A 20054-nucleotide genomic window follows, 5' to 3' on the forward strand; every position below is an offset into this window, starting at 1 on the left:
TTTGTATGAATCTCACAAACACAATTTTGAGCTTTCTAAAGTAAAATAATTTGTAATTTAATTTGTTATAAATTAAAACTGATTTGATTACATCACCAAGCTTAAAAAAAATAAATTTTATATGGGTACGACATGATTTAGTTATTTTATATTATGGTGAAATCTCTAATATATTCTAAAAGTAAAATATGTTTATAATATTTTTAGTTTAATAAGTTTATTTTATGTTAAATACAACGATTGCGATGAAATTTTATTTAACAGTTCATATATTAAAAGCATTATTTTTTATAGATTAACGATAAATATATTTGACTAATAAGCAGACCGTAAAACTTTAATAAAATTAACACAATCCCCCTTCGTCTTCAGCGTCATTGTTTTCCTAAAAAAATATTGTTAGTTATTTATTTTTGAAAGTGCTTGGAAAGGTATCTTACATTTTCAACACTGGTGCTGGGTTTCTTCTCAACTTGTATACCTTGAGGTAACGGAATGTTCTTGGATAAAATCGCATATTCAACATCCATATGCCTGATAAATGGAGATGCCAGCATCCTTGCAGCCAATTCTGGATCCTCGTCATCAAAAGCTTGCAAAAGGGTTTGCAAGGTTGAGACCTCTTCGGGCTCGCAACAGTTACCCCATTCTCTAAATGTCTTTTCGGCTTCCACGGAATCGCCTCGGGCTAATTGTACCATTACCAAAGCTACGACTAAACGCCCAATTTGTCCATATGATTCGGTCTGTTGGTTTAGTGCTATTTCCTTTTTGAGGGCGTTTGTGGCTTCCTCGTACCTAAAAGCAGCAAGAGAGTTTATTTAAATGTTTCGAAATTTAAAATAGAAAGCTTACATCTTAAGTTTAACCAATATTCTTGAGACTTTCGATGCATATTCAGCGGCTTGGCGGACGGAATCCTCAATCTAGGTAATATAATAATGATACATATATCAAGGATATGGAATAGAAACTGCAATTACAAACCATTATAACTTCAAGGGCATGTTGGTAAAACCGCAAAGCAATGTCGGGATGCTTATGTTCCACTAATTTGGCCGCTTTATCCAGGGCGGACGCAGCAGCTTCCGGTGAACCATGTTGCTGATATAGGTTTGCTGCTTTATTGGCATACTCCTCGGCTTCGTGTAATTTATCTGTCTCTTTAGTTAGCAATATGATCTAATAATAAATTGTTTTCTCAATTTAAACCAAAAATATTTATTTTCGTTGTCATATTTACTTGCTCGTAGCATTTTGCAGCATGGAACCATGACTTGTTGTTTTTGTATGCGTCAATGGCCTTTAACAGACAATCTTTGCTTTTGTCAAAACTTTTTGCTATTCGATATGCAGTGGCTGAAACATAAAAATCATGAAGCATTTTCGAAACATTTGAAAATTCGTATGACAAATATTAATAAACTTAAATTTAAGGTCACCTAAAAGTAAAAACACATTTTATTCTACACTCATTTGTTCATAATCTTTGATTGCCCACTGTATATAATTTGTACACATCACTTGCAAACGTATGTAAATATGTACGTATACACATTGTTTCCAAAATACTTTTTTTGGTTAAAATATTGTTCAAGTTAAAGATGGAGAGCTTAAATGTCTTTTTTTTATAATTACTGATAAATTAATATGATTGTGACGTAGATAGATATAGTATCTTACCAGCTTTGGAATACTCATCCGCAGCACTATCGTAATCTGGTACCCATTTTAACAAAGAAAGTTTCAAACTGCAATAATTGATTTAACTTTTAATTATCAATGTTTGTGTTGAAATAAATGGGATGTTCTTTACCTCTTTTCTGCTTGGCGCACTAACTCCTCGGCTTCGGCTATCTTTTTGGCAGCAGACATTTTCTTCAACGTTTATGTATTGCAGGAAAAATCAATTGTTTACCTTTTTCAAAAAGTGTGACCAAGTGCGACAAGTGAAATAACAATGTTTAGTAAATCACAGTGGATTGCTTCACAGGTGACACACTGCGCATGTCGGAATATTTGCGAAGATAAGGGTTAAAATACACTGAAACATATGTTTCTATTTTCAATGTAAGTATAAACACAAAATAAATTTGCCTTGATTTAGCTTAACTTTGTGTAGCAGCAACGAATGGCGTGAAGCTTAAATACACATAAATTTTATTATGAATATTGAATATTATTTCATATTAATATAATTAATTTATAATTATTAGAACAGTTGACTGGATTTTTTATGGTGTATTACATACCTGTTCTGTTTTGATTTGCGAAGTAAATAAAAAGTGCATTAGGTAATAAATTGGAAATTTGCCAAGTTCCATTTTTGGTTATTTTCAATTATACTTTGATAACGGTTTGAAGCTTACTGTTCTTATAATTTAAATATAATTGCCTAATTTTTTCGGCCTGTTGCGAAATGGTGACTTTAACTAGCAATATTTTACTTTGTGAAAATTTTCAGATTTAAAAATGTCCCACAAATCTTGTGTGGAACTAAGCGAAATCCGAAAATTGGATAAAATAGTGCAGCAATGTGAACTGTACATGTCCAATAATAACATCGACGATACAATAAAGAAGCCGCCTTTAAAGGAGTTTAAACGGAATTGTCTTCCAAAATCGAAAATCGAAAGGGAACTCTTCTCCCTCATGTGCAACCTGAATAAAATTGAAAAGAAACAAGTCTTTGTTTCAGATATCTTGATAAACGCCAGCATGTTTGACGACAAGAAGGAAAGTTTGTCGAGATTTCCTAAGAATGTGGGTGACCATAACACTCTGGTCTATCACAAGTTAATGCGGAATAGACCTAATAATGATGACGAATCCCTTCAGCTGAAAACAAAAGTGAATGTTAAGGATAAATCAGGCGATAGTAAGGCGGGAGATTGCTTTTTCTCACCCCTACTAATTAAGATTAATAATAAAAGGGATGGTTTGAAGAAGGCTAAAGTCAGCAAAGGAGAAAACCAATTCGATCAAGCTAAAAAATACTCCAAAGCCACGAAAAAATGTGTAAAATGTGATAAGAAGAAACTGTATATTAAAAACTATCAGAGCTCAGTCCGAGTTTGCTCCTACGATCCAGTTCGGAAAAATAATAACGATATTTTTCTGGGCCACAAACCCAATAGCAACAACTCCTTCGAATGCATGTTTAAGAACATCAAATACAATCAAAATGGTAAACCAGCTGAGAACGCAATGGGTGATCACTACGATGATATGCTGGATAAGGAGGCTCTCCTCGGATCAAAAAGTGAGCCACAAATGCAGGATCCTGCCGATATGGTACATATACATATATACGATTCCTTCTGGGTTTATTAAATCTAAGCCTTTTTATTCCTACAGATAATGTCTTTGGGAGGAAATATACTTCATGATCAGAAGTTACAGAACAACTACTACCACAAATGGACCCTTCTCCACTATTCACCCTTTAAAGCTGTGTGGGATTGGGTGATATTAATCCTTGTCATGTATACGGCGATATTCACTCCGTATGTTGCGGCGTTTCTTCTTGGAGAACAAGATTACCAGAGAAGGAATAACAAGTACATAAACTCTGATCCCATTGTGATAATTGACTTGATAGGTGAGTTTAAGGAAGCTCATGCAAATAATAAACAGCTAAAAGTTCCTAATTCTAGTGGATGTAACGTTTATTGTTGATATTTTAATAAATTTTCGAACCACATTTGTAAATGGACAAGACGAAGTGGTAAGTTGTAAATCCTTTTTTTTTTAGAAATATCTATCGATAAGTAAACTAATTTAACTTTTCATAGGTGTCCCATCCAGGCCGGATAGCAGTTCATTATTTAAGCGGTTGGTTTCTCATTGATCTTGTGGCAGCTGTTCCGTTTGATTTGCTTTTAGTCGGTAGTGATACCGATGAGGTAATCTCTTTAAATATATTATCTATAAACCTTCAACTTTTATAATATTTTGCAGACAACTACCTTAATCGGACTTTTAAAAACGGCCCGGTTATTAAGGTTGGTTCGTGTGGCTCGAAAGATCGATCGTTATTCGGAATACGGAGCTGCAGTTCTTATATTGTTGATGGCAACATTTATACTAATAGCTCATTGGTTGGCATGCATTTGGTAAAGTTTCGCAGTTTTTTGTTATTGCTTTTCAGGATTTACATATAATCTTATTATCAGGTATGCCATTGGAAATGCAGAGAAATCAATAGCATCGAAAAACATCGGCTGGCTTCACTCCCTGGCTTATGATATTCAAGAGCCCTATTTCGATAACAAAACTGGTGGACCCTCAATAAAGGTACTTCAGTACATGGAAATGAAAATAAAGTAATCACTAAACGGTTTCATTTTAGTCGCGATATATAACAGCGTTATATTTCACATTTACTTCGCTCACCTCTGTGGGATTTGGAAATGTGGCTCCAAACACGGATGCTGAAAAGGCATTCACAATTTGTGTAATGCTCGTTGGATGTACGCAAAATTGATAGTTATCCACTTGAGATAATAAATATGATATTTTTAATTTCTCATTTAAGCTCTTATGTATGCAAGCATTTTTGGAAATGTATCTGCTATAATACAAAGACTTTACTCGGGAACCGCAAGATATCATACACAAATGTTACGCGTCCGGGAGTTTATAAGATTTCACCAGGTAGCGAACGAATGTTTCCTATGTAATCAATATTTACGATATTTTAATAAATATTTAAAATTTATTCACTCAGATTCCGAATCCTCTTAGACAAAGATTGGAGGAATATTTCCAACATGCTTGGACTTACACAAATGGCATCGACATGAGCTCTTTACTTAAGGGATTTCCCGAGTGCCTTCAGGCAGACATATGCCTTCACTTAAACCGGAAGTTGTTGACAACATGTGCTGCTTTTTCGGAAGCCAGTCCTGGTTGCTTACGGTATAAAACTTATTCAATAATCTTTACATTATTATTTAATTATATAATCCGTAGAGCTTTCTCTCTTAAATTTAAAACCACACATGCACCTCCTGGAGATATATTAGTACACAGAGGAGATGTTCTTACCTCTTTGTTTTTTATAGCAAGAGGTTCAATTGAAATTCAGAGAGGCGGCATGATTGTCGTATTGGGTGAGTTACTTAAATACAACATTTATTATCTGCATAATAACAATATTTGAAAGGCAAAAATGACATTTTCGGAGAGAATCCGTGTATATATCCAACGCTTGGTAAGGCCAATGGAGCCGTGAGAGCATTAACATATTGCGATATCCACAAATTGCACAGGGATGATTTGTTAGACGTTCTGGATGCTTACCCCGAATTTCTCGAGAGCTTTGTCAATAATTTGGTCATTACTTACAATATGAGAGATGTAAGTGAATTTGTAGCTACTTCCTTAAATTGACCAATTGCCATTATCAATATTTTGTAGGACGACCATTGCGGCGTTGATTTAAAACATCGGTACTTAAGAGCACGATCTTCAGATAACCACAGAAGCTCTGCTGATATTCCTTCTATAAGAATGTAAGCTTTTTCATGATAAGTTCAATAAGATCACTAAAAGAATCACTTTCAGAGTTGGACTGCGTTATAAAAAACACAATGTAAACACCTCTATGCATAAAGGTAAAAATGATAATTCACGAGATGTTAATATTTTCATTGAAAACGAAATAGCGAACTATCATTTGGATTTATTTGAAAATAATAACTAATCTTAAAAAAATAACACAAGCACAATTTTCAATAAAAGTAGTTGTTTTCGAATAACATTTATTACATTGTGGGAGTAAGATGACACAATAAACCTTTAAAGTATGTGCATGGCGTGCTTTTAATATCAAATCTGAAGGGCTTCTTCGGTAAGTAAATAGCATATAGGTCTTTTAGCCTAACAAAACGATTTCTTAATTTGCTTAAACATCAATGAAACAATTTCTAAAAGGTTAAGAATTGATGCACCAAAGAAAAGTCCTATTACACTTCCAATGGCCACTATAATGGTAAAATATATATAAATATATAATATATGAATATAAATAAGATAACTCCTTACCTACCAAATCCAATTTAGTTTGAGTGATTGTTCTGTAATACCTGGACGTTGGTGGTGAAGCGATTTCTATTTCAACAATATTGGATGTTTCAGAAATATTGTACGTTTTTTCACGAGACCTTTAAAATGGTTTATGAAATATTGAACCTTTAAATAGACATTTATGTTCGCCCCTTACCCAACAAAGGTTATCTGTTGTTCCACGCAGGATGGTAAGCACGCCATATTAAATCCTACATAGTTCCTTACCTTTGCAGCGAGATTTCCTAAAACCAAAAGCATAAGGAGAGTTCTGTAAAATAAAGTTATAATAGTTTACCTGAATCCAAGCATGCTATTTCTTCAACACCGCAATAGTTCTTTGAACCTTAAAATAAAATCAACTTTGTTTACAACAAGTGGTATTAATTAAGTAAGTGAAATACTTCGATTAATATGACTAAATAATGTGCAATTGCATAGCTCCATTTCAATTTGGCTTCGAATGTTGGACATACATATACTGAAACTGGGAAAAAAAAAGTAAATTACTGCTTTAGTAAATAAGGATTTGCAAGGTTAACCTGTACGAAATTTCCGGTGTTGAGCTTTCCGTTGGAAATTTGCACATCCTTTGAGAAACAGGCTCATAAATTACATATGCGTCATTGTAAATCTCCTCAGCATTGAAGCTATGTACCTTTAATTTAAAGAAATATGTATAAACAAAAGATCTTTAGTATTGGAAATTGATGTTTACAAGATTAAGTTGTAAACCATACCGTGGGCTCTCCGGTTACAGTGTAGGATACGGCATTGAAATAAGGGAGATCTTCGGGGCTATTAATATACAACTAGATAGGAAGTAACTAATTATTAATCTTTTAACTTAAATGTTTGAAAGCTTACGTCATAACGATAGACTAGACCAGCTCGTAATATCAACCGCAGAGTGCGATATTTTTCCAACGAAGAGTAACGCAGAGGCATATCATAGATATTTTTACTTTAGACCGAATTCTTAATTATAAGTTCAGTTTAGTTTAAATTAATTTCTACTCACTAGTCAAGTAAATTGTTAGCTAGAAAGCAATAACCAACTTCTAGCTCATGAAACTTGAATATGTGTTCGCAGTCTGGGAGCAATATTTCAGAGAAATAAATTTCCTCGAAGAAATCTGTACATACCATGGCGAATAACTATAGAATAAATCATATAACTAAATAAAGTTAATCAGATCGATCGCAGCAATTACCTCTCTTCTCATGGCCAATATATCAACACCACATGTAGTATTTAAATTCCTACAATATTCCCATTTTAAGTACAAGTTATTCGGGTTTATAAAGAGATAATCATATAAAGTTCTTATGTACGTGTAAGAGGGTTTTTCGCCCGGAAAACGTTTTTTGACAGCGTTTGTAAAATCCTCTGTGATTCGATTTTTAGACAAACATATTCCAATCGAGGGAAAAGTATTGGTCCAACGGCTGTAAGAAGTTGCCACTCCAATGCTTGTGGAATCCGTTACAAATCTATTATTTATTAGAGTAAATATCGTAACAGTACTCCATCCGGATATAAAGAGCACAAATATCCAATATAATCTAAAATCAAATAAAAATGGCAAGTATTTATGTATAGATTGATTATTTAAATTATGCTTTTCTTTACCTTTTCTTTTTAATAAAAAAATTAATAAGTCCCGAAAAAACACTGACTGCATTCAACGACATCTTCCTCACTTTTGCTTTAATCAATAATGCAATACCCTTTACATGAATATTTAAGCACGCAATTATATCTTCATACATATGCACAAGTCCGATTTAGGCACGCAACAATTTCGGTTTTATTAGTCATCCTTATGTATTTAGATACCCATGCTTACAATTGAAATTAATACATTTTTGACAAAGTATGCGATTTTTAAACTTTGATTGTCCCAAAAAATACGGAACCATTTTCGACCCCCTAAATCATATATATATATATATATATATATACTTGATCAGCATTTAGTAATGGGGTCCATGGCAATAAGGAAATTAATGACAAAATAAATTCATGGCTAGCACATCTTATTCTAGTCCTAGGCCTGCTCACTAATATAGCATCTCTTAATGTATAAAATATAATAATAATATAATTGTTATAGTAAAGACTTACCCCAGTAGAGGACACGTCATCTTTTGTCATTGCTTAATTCCTTCCGATGTAGAGGTATATTCCTGGTGAGTTCCTGGTGTTCCATTGGCCACGTCATATTTTTGAGGTCGAAGGGTAATCACTATCACGATCACTATTGATGTAAACACTAGGTACCCCTAGGACAGACTGAGGTCGCGGCGATCGAAGCACCTCTATTTATACTTCCCGATCAAAGAGAACAGAGAAAGAGTGCGAGAGGGAAGGAGCTACCTCTAGAGCTGCAACAGAGAGAGATAGAGCGTAAGCGCCTTCTCTAGAGCGCTGCAACAGAGGGAGGCAGCCATACCAAATGTTATTGTGAGTAAGAAAGAGAGCGAGAGGCAGAGGCTTACAGAGGGATACAGAAAGAGAGGGCGAGAGTAAGTTATTCACTGCCATTACAATATTATAATATATATATATATTATTATATATAATATTAATATCAATATTAATATTATTAATAATAATATATATATATAATATATAATATCAATATTAATATTATTAATAATAATATATATAACAGTTTCGATTTCAAGAATCTTGCAGAGGAAAATATAATTTTATCAGTGAAAGAGCCATTTCCGACCCTATAAATCATATATATTCTTGATCAGCATTAACAGGCGAATCTTTCTGACCATCGCAGGTTGCAAAACAGACTTTTCCAGTTTTGTCAAAAAATTGTTGTTACATCGTTAAAATTGTGAAAAATCTAAAAAAAAATTATTTCTTAAAAAGTTAAATTTAGTATGCGCCAAACAACAAACATAGGAACGCTTTCCAAATGGAAATTAATTCATTTTTATTCATAATCATTTATATATATGATTTATGGGGGTACCTCCAAAGTCTTTACTGTCTACATAAAACAAGTATATAAATTTATATTCCAAAACTTGTACTTAAACGATATGTGTGTGCAATTATATGTATGGTGGCTGAGATGCAACAATTATAACAGAGAAGATGGGCCTGTCCAAGCGTTGAGTTTCATGCTCCATAGAACACACGCTATCACTATATCTTGGCCACAGCATCTGAAAGATATTCTGCAGTCCAAATCATTCACATTGAAAAAATATAAACTTAATATAAATAACTACATTAACATTTTCAAGTTGTTCATTAATTTACTATAAACATATTTATAAATGTTGGAGATAAAAGTATGTTCAATAAATCGAGTTGTTATTTTTTAACTAGATCAACATTTTCTTTTTAATGTGAATGATTTCTCATACTTATAACTCCTAAGACGTGGTAAACACACCGATGAACCTATTGCAAACCAAGTAGCAAATAATTTAGATGAAAAACTAATGCAAGTAGTCGTCAGTTGTCTTCAGTAAAAAGTATTTCTACACTATGCTGGGGAAAGTGAGAAACGGAATTATTGTCATTTATGTGTCTATAGGTATAAAAAATAATAACATTGATCCTTGCAGTTAACCCATATATTATTCTGCTACAGGTCTACTTTATATATTGGCAAATATAAACGGATCTTCAACCTATATGAGACCCAAGCGACAAGTAAGTAATTAATACTCTCAAACGTACAAGGAAAACGAAAGTGTTTTGCTGAAACCCTCTTTAATTTTCAGCTATGGTCTATGGATCACCACCCAGCCATAGTTTTATATAGACAACACCCAAATTCGTTGCGAAAGTTTTATTGGTACAACTCAAGGACCCCCATATTGGTTGGAAAAATGAGACTAAAAAATTATATGCGCAGTATGCAAATGTTGCCGCGATATGCAATGCTCGCGCCTGTTCAGTATCACGATACTTTTGCGAATTCGAAAAGGTATATTTTTGTACATATATTTTGATTCTTTATAATCTATAATTCGACATTTTCAGAAACGTCTTTAGAGATTTAAACAATATCCATGGATTTAAAAGTACATCAACAACGACAGCAACAAACATGGATTACGTTGCAACCCATCCGAATCCGCCTATGGTATTTAGTACAGGTCCGATAAATCGCCCAGTGGAATATATAACCCCCCTAAACGTAAACCCATTCGTACCATTAACCGCTAAAACGCCTAGTGTTGAGCGGCTTATTGGTCTTAACAATCAGTGGAATCATTCTCGCTACTCCAGCGAAAGTTGGAACAAAAAGTGCCCAGAACGGATAATGAACACAGCAGCTGGATCTTCTGAAGACTGCTTTAAGAGCTCTCCTCCAGACTTTGCAAAAGATCAATATAGCGCTCATAGCATGCCAGTCAGCGAGTTGCCACCCACAACAACAAATCTCCCGTTTTTTAATTATGTTGCACATACCTTCTTTACGCTCGACGATGTCATTCTCCCCCGTTCGAAGCCGGGTAAATCTTCAGTCAGAGACACCAAAGAATTTCGACCAAAACCAGCTGTTGTCACAACCGATATGCCCAAAGAGCTTGTTACGGAGCGTTATCAGCGCACAACACATGTAATACCAACAACAATTACCACAACAGAAGCTGCGTGGCTTCCAGTAAAACCCACATTTATGAACTCGGAGTACATAAGCAGCGCAAGTTTCTTCAGTCCAACAATACCCACTACAACAACAACACCAGCGCCTTCAACAACAACAACAACGACGATAGTTAAAACAGAAGGGAAAATTTTTGAACCCCCTACAATTTGGACAACAGCTCAACCTATAAGAAATAATTATTCAACTCCAAATGTTTCAGGAGAGTCATACAAGCATAGATTAAAATCGTTAAAGGCTACGAAAAACTTTTCCTCAAGTATTGAAACTAAGCTTAAACTGCTAAAACTCCACTTGAAAAACCTTGTCACCACAAAGGAAACGCCAAAGTTCTTTCAAAACGTAACAGCGTCAGCTCTTATCGAAAGCAACACAGCATTAAACGATTCTACTACAACTCCGACACCAGCGACCAGTAGGAGAAATGCCAATCGAAAACTAAGAAAAGTCCGAATTATGTCATCAACTAAAAAAACTCCTGCCCAGATATTACGAAACTCTACAAATACAAATAAAGCCAAAATGGAACATAAGAAACCGAAAAGAATTTTTGAAAGGCGAAAACTTTTCAATTCCACTGTTGCCCCAGAAATATTAAAAAACGCATCAACAGATGACATCGACTTGGTCAACAAATTCAAACGGCGAACCTCAGTAAACGGTCGAAAACAACAAAATGTTGCAGAAAGCCCAAGCGTTAGAAACTCGACAAAAATAATTAGCCACACTATAGCAAAATCTCGCGCCGATGGGATACAAGAAGAAAAATCCGTATCCACTCTTGTCACGGAATCAGCAATTATGACAATTTCCAGCGGCAATATAAAGCTAAGACAGCCAAAAATAAAAGTTAAGTCGAAACAGCACAGCACAAGAAAAAATATTAATTTAGAAAATGATAACTTTATTCCGTCTCTTCCAATTGAAGTGTACTTTAAGAAAGTCAATCAACAATAAATTTACATAATCTGACAGTCACACAAAAAAAATATATTATATTATTTATAATAACAGAGACATTATAAAGCACCTCCAAAAATTGCGTTTTATTTATATTTTTATTATTTAACGAGGAACATCTGGATCTGCTTATTTAATTGACAATCTACCTTCTATGTTCCAGTTCCAATATTCCTAAAATAATGGACGGACGATGATTCGAAAATGCCGACTGCTAAGATGCATGCCTGGTTTTTTATATTTGACCGGAAACAAAACGTGGGTTTGATTCGATAGCAGGGTTCTTTCATTTTACATCTTCGGTTGGAACAGACACTGAACGTGCAAGTAGGTTAGTAATTTGCCATTTTTTGCGGTATAAAAATTTGCAAATTTACTTGGAATGTGTTGAAAATGTTGAAAATCCGTTTTATTGCATATGTACAGTAATTGAGTGGTTAAATCTGGTGCCTAGGTATAATTAAACTCCGGCCGCATTCACACACTCAATATGTGTGAAAGAAAGTATTTACATACATACAAATCTGCAGTACACAAAACTTTGCGGTGCCCCGTCTAGATGACTTTGCCAATTTAAATGTTTGAACATTAAAGTGTTTGGGTGTGCATGGCATACGACATTTTGAATACATATGTACGTCTGTATGTATAAGCATATATGTGCCAGTAAATACATATGTATGCATTTTCGGCTTGCATACACTCGTATGTTTTACATACAGATGTGCGAATTTGTGAATGTATGTGCACGCATGTGTACTCCTAGAACGCCTCAGTATATAAAGTGAACCTGCAATTTTCTGACTGAATACCTTAACAAATATTTATCAGCAAAATAATTAATTCAAACTTCTTGTGTTCGTGGCAGATATGGCAGACCTAGACGATCATTTCGAAACCGCAGATTCCGGAGCGTCGGCGACTTATCCGATGCAATGTTCGGCATTGCGCAAAAACGGATTTGTCATGCTGAAGTCGCGACCATGCAAGATTGTCGAGATGTCCACTTCGAAGACTGGCAAGCACGGACACGCCAAGGTTCACATGGTCGGCATCGATATTTTCTCCAACAAGAAGTGAGTATCTGTGGTGGAAACACAAAGGAAGCGTCAAGGAGAGGCGTCGGTGGGCGGTGCAGTCTTATCATTTTCCAAAAGCAGTTTGAATAATCTAATCTAAAATTATCAACAAATTTATAAAAGAAAAGAAGCAGAAAATCATACGTCGAAGCTATTACCATTTAGGTTTTAATTATGCAAGAATTAAATGTCAGCACGAGATAAAATTAGAGCGCCTGCTACCTTGGCTCATCCTTATAAATCTTGCTTACTAAAAACCTCTGAATTCTTGTGTCAACCTTGCAGATATGAAGATATTTGCCCATCTACTCATAACATGGACGTTCCCCATGTTAAAAGGGAAGACCTTCAGTTGATAGCTATAAGTGATGATGGCTTCCTTACCATGATGAACGAGGGCGGCGATTTGCGCGAGGACTTGAAGGTTCCAGACGGTGAATTGGGCGACCAATTACGTGCTGATTTTGATAATGGCAAGGACTTACTGGTAAGTGGCGCACTGTTTCTCACATTTGTGTATGCATGTATTTACATTTGTTTATATACTTTCAGTGCACCGTTCTCAAGGCGTGCGGAGAAGAGTGTGTTATCGCGATTAAGACCAATACTGCTCTGGACAAATAAGCAAATAATGTGTCGCTGTAAATTTCTGTTGCATTTACATCTGAAACAAATTTATTCAAAGATGCTGTTATAGGCTAGTTGGCTCTACATCTTAAATCTGGTTCAACGATTGTAATAAATATAACAGAAAACCCGAAGCATCCATGTTTGAATAACTAAGTAACAAGATACACGTTTGCCAATAAAATTTTTTACCTAAACGTCAACATCAATCTCAAAATGTTCATCTACTTTGGCTGTTTAATATGCATGTTGTATGTTGGCGGGGTGATGTACGCATTCTTCCGGCAAGGCAAGCGGTACATACACATACACATGTGTACATTACCAGGACATACATTAACAGGGCTTCGCCTATATAACTGGGCGGGAATATGTTGGGGTGCAGATGCTGCCCTTGGAAAATCTTTTTCAACATATAGGGGTTATTTTCTAGCAAATTGAGGGAAAAGCCTCTGAAGGTTGAGATTGGGTAAGGCTTGAGGCAGGTCAAAGGTTTCTGTAACTGTTAACGTTTAATTAAGTGCTTTATTGACAGTTAGGACTGTCCTCTTTTTAACATAAAACATATCAACGTACATATGTATTTATTTTTTACCCAAACATTTTAAATCGTTCGAATAAACGGCACCTGGAGTGCATAGTATGCCCATCCAATATTAAATAAAACGATAGGTCATTGATATCGGTTCATGTATACGGTCACACAGGTTGGCTCGCTTTTTTTTTAATATTGTTTTAAAAGGTTTAATACTATTATTAGTAGTCATTGATCAATTATAACAATTACGTATAACATAATATCTATAATTTTGATAAATTAAATAAATTTCTTTGGGTTTGTTTCAGTTCCGCGTTCCATTTTGAATACTATTTACTTCGATAGGTCCACCCGATATGTATTTTTCATACAGTCTTGCCGGAAATCGATAAGCTTCTTCTTTCTTTTTCTGTGTGTCTTTTTGCGGTACAGTACAGAGCTAAAATGTTTTCAAAAAAATCTGTGAATATTAATGTAATCTTTATATTACAGCGACTGTTTCAGCCGAGATACCACAATGCCTCCTAAATTCGACCCTACGGAAGTTAAATTGGGTATGTTTTTGTCTGTCTATGTGAAGAGTTTACATTTCAAATTTACATACGAAAAATAAATGAATACCAATTGCAGCATATAATAATTAATTTGTTTTATTACAGTTTACCTGCGTTGCGTGGGTGGAGAAGTCGGCGCCACTTCGTCCCTGGCTCCCAAGATCGGTCCTCTCGGTTTGGTAAGCAGAAATCGGTGTTTGTTTACCTGTCATTTGTGTTAATTGTGCATATTGTCCCACAGTCTCCCAAGAAAATTGGTGATGACATCGCCAAGGCCACCTCCGACTGGAAGGGTCTGAAGATCACCGTCTGCCTGACCATCCAAAACAGACAGGCTGCCATTTCCGTGGTTCCATCGGCTGCATCCTTGATCATTAAGGCTCTGAAGGAACCCCCACGTGATCGCAAGAAGCAAAAGAACAGTGAGTATTTCTCGGCTTTAGGGTGAAAGTTCAAGCTCTAAAGTCAAGCTCTAGATTGCATTTTACCTCACTAACAACCTTTTTCGTTTGTTTTGTAATTTTCCAGTCAAGCACAGTGGAAACATCGCCTTCGACGATATCCTGGCCATCGCGCGAGTGATGAGGCCTAGGTCCATGGCCCGTGAACTGAAGGGAACCTGCAAGGAAGTCCTGGGAACCGCTCAGAGCGTCGGCTGCACCGTTGACGGAAAGCACCCTCATGATGTTATTGACGAACTTAACGAGGGCACCATTGAAGTTCCCGCAGAATAAACAGTTTTTTAATCCAGAATTAATAAATTGTACGCGTTACAGTCTGTAATAATTGACCCAATCGGATAGTATTTTACTGCAGTTCCCAATCTCTTCGGATAGTTGTCGATTCACTTTTAAATGTGTATTAAAAGTGTGGAAATTTATAAGCAAAATGTGAATATTTTGTGTTAACGTGGTCAAAGAATCCAAGTGCTTTCCGGATACCCCAAAAATTCTAGTAGATAACGAAAATGTTAGCTTATGAAGCGTGTTTAATGCCTGAAAAAAATGGATCAGCTGATAAAGGCTGGTCCGAGTAAAACTATATTGTTTACAAGGTTGCAGTATTCAATAACTGTTGACTACTATTTTCAAAATCTAAACTAAAATTTTTCAATTGGGAAATTTTTACTTGTTTTTGAGAGTTCAGGGTTTTCTTAACAGAAAAGTCCGGTAAGGAAAATAATAGTTTATAGTAATCGTGCTTAGCAGGTGTATACCGAGCAGCCATACCGAGATAATTGACTTGGATCGAGTAGAAAAATCAAGATTTTTATGTTGGGCCGCAAGTCGAAGCTACTATTAACTACTACAAAAAAACAACAATTGTCGTTTTAAAATCTTTCTAAAGGCCAACTAGACATAACTCCTTGTTTTTAAACGCATTAATACTGGAAAGTGCATTTAAATGTACCAAAGTTTTTACACTACACGGCTCGGCTTAACAGAGCTATACATATTTTCCCACTAAAAACAGTCTTACAGTGAAACAGGTGGTATTTTAATCCGAAATTGTAAACGAATTTATTTTATATTCTTGAAAAAGATCTTCAGCATTCCAACAAATTGTGGAGCTTCTGGAATCAACAGCTTACAGCTTCAACTTGGTACGCCTCCAGTGGCGGCGCTTAGCGTTGTATCTGAAAATAAGCAAAACAGTAAATCAATTAAAAATATCTATAGCAATATATTTTGGAGAAAGTACTGAAAAAGCAGTCTTTAACCACAGCTAAATATTGCGAACAATTTCATCACCAAACAATTGACTTATTTTAAACTACATACATACATATGTATTTCTGCAATATTATTTGTTTTGACAAAATAGGCAGATTTTTAAAAAAACAGTCAGAACCTCAGTTGCAGTTAAAACACAAGACTTGTTTAAAAATTGATCCCAAATTCACCAATTGGACATCACTTTAGAAATCATTTTACTTGAAATAATTGAAATTTTGTACATTTAGAACCGATTTTAAAGCTACTTACCGGATTGTGTTTCCTGTTCGTAGGCGAACCCATTGCGGAACGGAACGGTTCTGCTTAAGCTTCTTAGCCAGCTTCTGCTTTATTCTGAACGATTTATGGGCAGCCTAATATAAAAAGGAATTATGGGTGTTTTAGTATTGTGACATATCAATAATATTTTATGATTTCAAAGAATTATTTTGATTTCTTACCATTTCGTGCGATCTATTCAAGAAACCACACCGGAAAGAAAGATGTATTAGTGGTGGGCAGCGGTCGATATGTTTTTATATCGCTTAGATTTGGAATGTTGGAATTGACTGTGGATCTGTAATAAAGTAATGGATAATTTTTATATAATATAGTTTTACGATACTATGTCCAAACAATTTAATTATTAGCTACAATTTTAATAATAAATTTAAATAATCGACTTTACAAAATTGAAATTATTTCATCTATTATATAAAAACGTAAACATGTTAAAAAAAACAAAGGAGATATGGAAAATGCAGCTGCCATTAACTATTAATTTGAGTCCCGTAGAAGCCAATTTAACTATATTAGACTATGATTTAATGAGCCACAGCCGGTCAATCTACTGCTATCGGATAATGGATGATGTTTTGTCTTACATCTACTAAAAATTGCAACTGCTTCACACGGGAAACTTGTGTGGGAAGTGGGTATAAAGGAATTTAATATGTTTACTTTGGGAGTAGCATATAATATATATATTATCTGTTTAATATAATAAATAAATTAACCTGACCAGCTGTAAAAAAGATATAAAATAATAATTATATATTTATATCAGTAATATAATATATACATATACCATATTAAAAATAATAAATATATATTTGTATCAGTACTATCATTTCCCATTTAAACTTAGTCAGTATACCAGTTTTAAAATAAAAACGGATTAAATCGAATAAGTATTATATGAAATATAATAATTATCGTTTTTAAGTAGCCTAACTGTTATTTAATCCATGTAAGTCTGATTGTGCTTATCGATTCGTAAAGTATTATTTGTTGGTACAACAAAAGTTTTTAAATTGTAATTTTAATAATAGTGGATTTTATTTAAGATTATTTAATATATTTATGATAATTTAACCATAATAAAACTTAAATAATACAATTTATTTTTCAAAAATTAAATACAATAGTCAAGAAAATCTAAAATACCATCTAGGTTTTAGAATTTTACATTTTCATTGTATTGGCAACAAAATCACATCAATATTAACATGGTTTTTTGCTGATAATTAAAAATTTTGACATATTTAATTGAATTATTGATTATGGTATAAAATATTACACTATATTTATAATTTTATATTGTTATATATTTTTGTACAGAAAAGTGCTTATTTTAAACAATCCGATAACGAGGCTATCGAAAATAAACCATTGCGCACCGTCGTGTGCAACAGCCCCTAACATTTTTGTTCTAAAACCATTATTTCATTTCCTTTACACATATGCATCGTTCCATTTTCCATAAGTGTCAGTGTCATCATTTATCAATTATCATTTGATTATTATATTTTACAATATAATATGTGTTTAAGGAAAATCAAATCAAACTCCACCGCCGCATAATGAAACAGCAGTAGACGTAGACCGTAGATTGTCAACGAACTTGTGCATTACGTGCATTAAAACGCAATGTCAATCCACACATAATATATGCTTTGTAAACTGTTTTTAAGTTGAAATACATATACACAAATAGTGTTAAATATAAACACGTACAGAACATACATATATTTATATATATACATATTTAATCGCATCGAATATCACAAAAAAAGCTGATTTAACAATGCGCGAATTCAAAGTTGTTGTGCTTGGGTCTGGGGGAGTTGGTAAATCGGCTCTCACGGTGCAATTCGTTTCGGGATGCTTTATTGAAAAGTATGATCCCACAATCGAGGACTTCTACCGCAAGGAAATAGAGGTACGTAAAAGTTAATGTTCGCATGGATATCGAGGGGCAGACATAATCAATTTACAAACGAAACGCAGACATACGCACATACTTATGTATATATTGAGCGTAATCACGTACATATGTACATACATATGAACTGTCTGTGTATATGCACATACATATAGTGTTCTTGTAGGTGCGAAATGTGCCCAAGTATTTGTATTTATGTATATGCACATACATAGATAGGACGTTGTAAGCCCACACAGAGTATGTAATTCATAAATAATCGCGCATACGACCATATTTACATGCGTCTGTGCAACTAAATGTGCACAGTTGTCCACAGGCGTGTTGGTGTTGGTGTAAGGATTAATGGCCAAGCCAGTTTTAAGATGATTCATTAGTGTCAGCTGGCCATGCTAAGTTAATTGGAAACCATAATATTACATTTCCCCTTGTATCTGGTCTGAAGCTGTCTCAATTCTACCCTTTTAATTCGCGCGACCCACGACTGCAAGCGCCTAAACTCGTTTCAAAGATATGAATGACACATGCATGTACACATTTACATGCATACAGTTCATCGGACAGCAGTCTTCGAGACAGAGTTCTATGTACATACATATGATTGTATGTATATTCAGATGTAATGCCTGTAGTTGCAAAACTCATTTAATGTTCATCAATAGCGGGCCATAACATCTAATGTTGTCAAAGACAAAGAAAGAGCTGTTTCTTCCGCATTCGCACATATCCACAATTATAAATACTACCCCGAATAAGGGGAAGCACTTGTGCAACCCCTAAGATTGCAGCTTTAGTTTAACGAAAAGTACAACTATTGAGATACACCCACCCTTGGACTGCGAATAATTGATTGATTGATGTCGTTCATTGCCCCGTGATGTATTCGTTTTAATATAAACTTAACTTTTAATTATTTTCTTTATGTATTCTAGGTGGACAGCTCGCCATGCGTTTTGGAAATTTTGGATACAGCGGGCACAGAGCAATTCGCATCCATGAGAGATCTCTATATCAAAAATGGTCATGGTTTTATTGTAATGTATTCACTTACGAACCATCAAACATTTCAGGTATGAAATCATTAGCTACACCCGGTTTTTCATGGTAATATATATAATTTTGCATGTATTTCACAGGATATTTCTAGTATGAAAAATGTGATCACTCGTGTTAAAGGAAGTCAGCCGGCACCCATCCTACTAGTCGCGAACAAATTCGATTTAGATTGCCAAAGAGAGGTATCCACCGCAGAAGGTAAGCATTGATCAAGCACATGTTAAAAGATAATTACAAGAGAGGATCTGACTGTTATTTTAATTCTTATAAACGTAAATCTAACGTTTCTACATTTTCTATTTAAAGGTAATGCCTTGGCACAACTGTGGGACTGTCCATTTATTGAAGCATCAGCTAAGGATCGGATAAACGTTAACGAAGTATTCGCCACCATCGTACGAGAGATGAATTTGACGCAAGAGAATCGGCAAAAAAAAAATTACTGTTGTTGTACGCTTTTATAGAAATTTTGTAAAATTGTAAGATTATTATAGTTAAAAAATAAAATTACTAATATTTAATAGATAACGAACAAAGTATGAAGGTGTTGTCATTGTCTAGAATATCTGGTAACTCAATA

The 20054-nt window shown here is 34.5% G+C and overlaps 8 protein-coding genes and 1 long non-coding RNA gene across 19 annotated transcripts; 6 read left to right on the forward strand and 3 right to left on the reverse strand.

Annotated features, from left to right (window-relative positions):
• Nucleotides 1-200: 200 nt before the first annotated feature.
• gammaSnap1 (gamma Soluble NSF attachment protein 1) lies at nt 201-2114 on the reverse strand. Its single transcript, XM_020962525.2, has 7 exons — nt 1817-2114; nt 1684-1751; nt 1244-1359; nt 988-1182; nt 856-926; nt 441-798; nt 201-385 (listed from the first exon to the last, which is right to left on the reverse strand). The coding sequence occupies exons 1-7, from the start codon at nt 1873-1875 to the stop codon at nt 347-349; spliced, it is 906 nt and encodes a 301-aa protein (XP_020818184.1). The 5' UTR covers nt 1876-2114; the 3' UTR covers nt 201-346.
• On the forward strand, nt 1963-5814 carry sei (potassium voltage-gated channel seizure). 10 transcript variants are annotated; one of them, XM_020962443.2, is made up of 14 exons: nt 1963-2070; nt 2465-3294; nt 3358-3601; nt 3657-3727; nt 3795-3905; nt 3961-4115; nt 4176-4296; nt 4352-4472; nt 4538-4656; nt 4730-4920; nt 4975-5114; nt 5168-5361; nt 5422-5516; nt 5569-5814. In XM_020962443.2, the coding sequence occupies exons 2-14, from the start codon at nt 2473-2475 to the stop codon at nt 5705-5707; spliced, it is 2523 nt and encodes an 840-aa protein (XP_020818102.2). In that variant the 5' UTR covers nt 1963-2070; nt 2465-2472; the 3' UTR covers nt 5708-5814. The 10 variants fall into 10 exon arrangements, with proteins under 10 accessions (XP_020818102.2, XP_086684016.1, XP_020818100.2 ...); XM_020962441.2 differs by having other exon boundaries at nt 2068-2294; XM_020962446.2 differs by lacking the exon at nt 1963-2070 and adding an exon at nt 2098-2294 and having other exon boundaries at nt 5619-5814.
• Nucleotides 5733-7957, reverse strand: ppk29 (pickpocket 29). The gene is made up of 11 exons (XM_086827896.1): nt 7703-7957; nt 7284-7635; nt 7091-7227; nt 6937-7033; nt 6810-6881; nt 6612-6727; nt 6474-6556; nt 6368-6415; nt 6227-6314; nt 6049-6167; nt 5733-5987 (listed from the first exon to the last, which is right to left on the reverse strand). The coding sequence occupies exons 1-11, from the start codon at nt 7840-7842 to the stop codon at nt 5884-5886; spliced, it is 1356 nt and encodes a 451-aa protein (XP_086684022.1). The 5' UTR covers nt 7843-7957; the 3' UTR covers nt 5733-5883.
• A 1507-nt stretch (nt 7958-9464) lies between these two features.
• LOC110191691 (uncharacterized) lies at nt 9465-11760 on the forward strand. Its single transcript, XM_086827895.1, has 4 exons — nt 9465-9638; nt 9696-9757; nt 9829-10034; nt 10091-11760. The coding sequence occupies exons 1-4, from the start codon at nt 9590-9592 to the stop codon at nt 11676-11678; spliced, it is 1905 nt and encodes a 634-aa protein (XP_086684021.1). The 5' UTR covers nt 9465-9589; the 3' UTR covers nt 11679-11760.
• A 204-nt stretch (nt 11761-11964) lies between these two features.
• Nucleotides 11965-13596, forward strand: eEF5 (eukaryotic translation elongation factor 5). 2 transcript variants are annotated; one of them, XM_020962424.2, is made up of 4 exons: nt 11965-12012; nt 12550-12757; nt 13046-13247; nt 13313-13596. In XM_020962424.2, exons 2-4 carry the CDS (start codon nt 12552-12554, stop codon nt 13382-13384), a joined length of 480 nt encoding a protein of 159 aa, XP_020818083.1. In that variant the 5' UTR covers nt 11965-12012; nt 12550-12551; the 3' UTR covers nt 13385-13596. The 2 variants fall into 2 exon arrangements, with proteins under 2 accessions (XP_020818083.1, XP_020818084.1); XM_020962425.2 differs by having other exon boundaries at nt 11965-12008.
• Nucleotides 13597-14417: 821 nt separating this feature from the next.
• On the forward strand, nt 14418-15274 carry RpL12 (ribosomal protein L12). Its single transcript, XM_020962440.2, has 4 exons — nt 14418-14479; nt 14585-14658; nt 14721-14901; nt 15008-15274. The coding sequence occupies exons 1-4, from the start codon at nt 14443-14445 to the stop codon at nt 15211-15213; spliced, it is 498 nt and encodes a 165-aa protein (XP_020818099.1). The 5' UTR covers nt 14418-14442; the 3' UTR covers nt 15214-15274.
• A 700-nt stretch (nt 15275-15974) lies between these two features.
• RpL39 (ribosomal protein L39) lies at nt 15975-16692 on the reverse strand. Its single transcript, XM_020962526.2, has 3 exons — nt 16656-16692; nt 16465-16568; nt 15975-16115 (listed from the first exon to the last, which is right to left on the reverse strand). The coding sequence occupies exons 1-3, from the start codon at nt 16656-16658 to the stop codon at nt 16067-16069; spliced, it is 156 nt and encodes a 51-aa protein (XP_020818185.1). The 5' UTR covers nt 16659-16692; the 3' UTR covers nt 15975-16066.
• An 821-nt stretch (nt 16693-17513) lies between these two features.
• Nucleotides 17514-20010, forward strand: Rap2l (Ras-associated protein 2-like). Its single transcript, XM_020962508.2, has 4 exons — nt 17514-18415; nt 19351-19488; nt 19555-19672; nt 19781-20010. The coding sequence occupies exons 1-4, from the start codon at nt 18281-18283 to the stop codon at nt 19936-19938; spliced, it is 549 nt and encodes a 182-aa protein (XP_020818167.1). The 5' UTR covers nt 17514-18280; the 3' UTR covers nt 19939-20010.
• On the forward strand, nt 18898-19223 carry LOC147644337 (uncharacterized). The gene is made up of 2 exons (XR_015270535.1): nt 18898-19021; nt 19081-19223. It is a non-coding gene; the product is annotated as an uncharacterized LOC147644337 (long non-coding RNA).
• Nucleotides 20011-20054: the final 44 nt, after the last annotated feature.

The sequence above is a fragment of the Drosophila serrata genome, unplaced genomic scaffold (genome assembly GCF_035046125.1).
Source record: "Drosophila serrata isolate PLE 108 unplaced genomic scaffold, ASM3504612v1 contig_184, whole genome shotgun sequence".
Taxonomy (NCBI): domain Eukaryota; kingdom Metazoa; phylum Arthropoda; class Insecta; order Diptera; family Drosophilidae; genus Drosophila; species Drosophila serrata.

Coding starts and splice junctions, on each gene's coding strand:
- gammaSnap1 (XM_020962525.2), bottom strand. CDS start 1,875: ATGTCTGCTGCCAAAAAGATAGCCGAAGCCGAGGAGTTAGTGCGCCAA. Junction 1,360..1,683: donor GGATGAGTATTCCAAAGCTG/GTAAGATACTAT, acceptor TTTATGTTTCAG/CCACTGCATATCGAATAGCA. Junction 799..855: donor ATATTGGTTAAACTTAAGAT/GTAAGCTTTCTA, acceptor TGCTGCTTTTAG/GTACGAGGAAGCCACAAACG.
- eEF5 (XM_020962424.2), top strand. CDS start 12,552: ATGGCAGACCTAGACGATCATTTCGAAACCGCAGATTCCGGAGCGTCG. Junction 12,758..13,045: donor GATATTTTCTCCAACAAGAA/GTGAGTATCTGT, acceptor TCAACCTTGCAG/ATATGAAGATATTTGCCCAT. Junction 13,248..13,312: donor ATAATGGCAAGGACTTACTG/GTAAGTGGCGCA, acceptor ATATACTTTCAG/TGCACCGTTCTCAAGGCGTG.
- sei (XM_086827890.1), top strand. CDS start 2,473: ATGTCCCACAAATCTTGTGTGGAACTAAGCGAAATCCGAAAATTGGAT. Junction 4,116..4,175: donor CATTGGTTGGCATGCATTTG/GTAAAGTTTCGC, acceptor TCTTATTATCAG/GTATGCCATTGGAAATGCAG. Junction 5,362..5,421: donor TTACTTACAATATGAGAGAT/GTAAGTGAATTT, acceptor AATATTTTGTAG/GACGACCATTGCGGCGTTGA.
- Rap2l (XM_020962508.2), top strand. CDS start 18,281: ATGCGCGAATTCAAAGTTGTTGTGCTTGGGTCTGGGGGAGTTGGTAAA. Junction 19,489..19,554: donor CGAACCATCAAACATTTCAG/GTATGAAATCAT, acceptor TGTATTTCACAG/GATATTTCTAGTATGAAAAA. Junction 19,673..19,780: donor AGAGGTATCCACCGCAGAAG/GTAAGCATTGAT, acceptor TTCTATTTAAAG/GTAATGCCTTGGCACAACTG.
- LOC110191691 (XM_086827895.1), top strand. CDS start 9,590: ATGCTGGGGAAAGTGAGAAACGGAATTATTGTCATTTATGTGTCTATA. Junction 9,639..9,695: donor TGTCATTTATGTGTCTATAG/GTATAAAAAATA, acceptor ATTCTGCTACAG/GTCTACTTTATATATTGGCA. Junction 10,035..10,090: donor ACTTTTGCGAATTCGAAAAG/GTATATTTTTGT, acceptor CGACATTTTCAG/AAACGTCTTTAGAGATTTAA.
- RpL39 (XM_020962526.2), bottom strand. Junction 16,116..16,464: donor CGAACAGGAAACACAATCCG/GTAAGTAGCTTT, acceptor GCTTATTTTCAG/ATACAACGCTAAGCGCCGCC.
- ppk29 (XM_086827896.1), bottom strand. CDS start 7,842: ATGTATGAAGATATAATTGCGTGCTTAAATATTCATGTAAAGGGTATT. Junction 7,228..7,283: donor TATTGGCCATGAGAAGAGAG/GTAATTGCTGCG, acceptor TTTATTCTATAG/TTATTCGCCATGGTATGTAC. Junction 6,416..6,473: donor ATTTAGTCATATTAATCGAA/GTATTTCACTTA, acceptor TTTTATTTTAAG/GTTCAAAGAACTATTGCGGT.
- RpL12 (XM_020962440.2), top strand. CDS start 14,443: ATGCCTCCTAAATTCGACCCTACGGAAGTTAAATTGG. Junction 14,659..14,720: donor AGATCGGTCCTCTCGGTTTG/GTAAGCAGAAAT, acceptor ATTGTCCCACAG/TCTCCCAAGAAAATTGGTGA. Junction 14,902..15,007: donor TCGCAAGAAGCAAAAGAACA/GTGAGTATTTCT, acceptor GTAATTTTCCAG/TCAAGCACAGTGGAAACATC.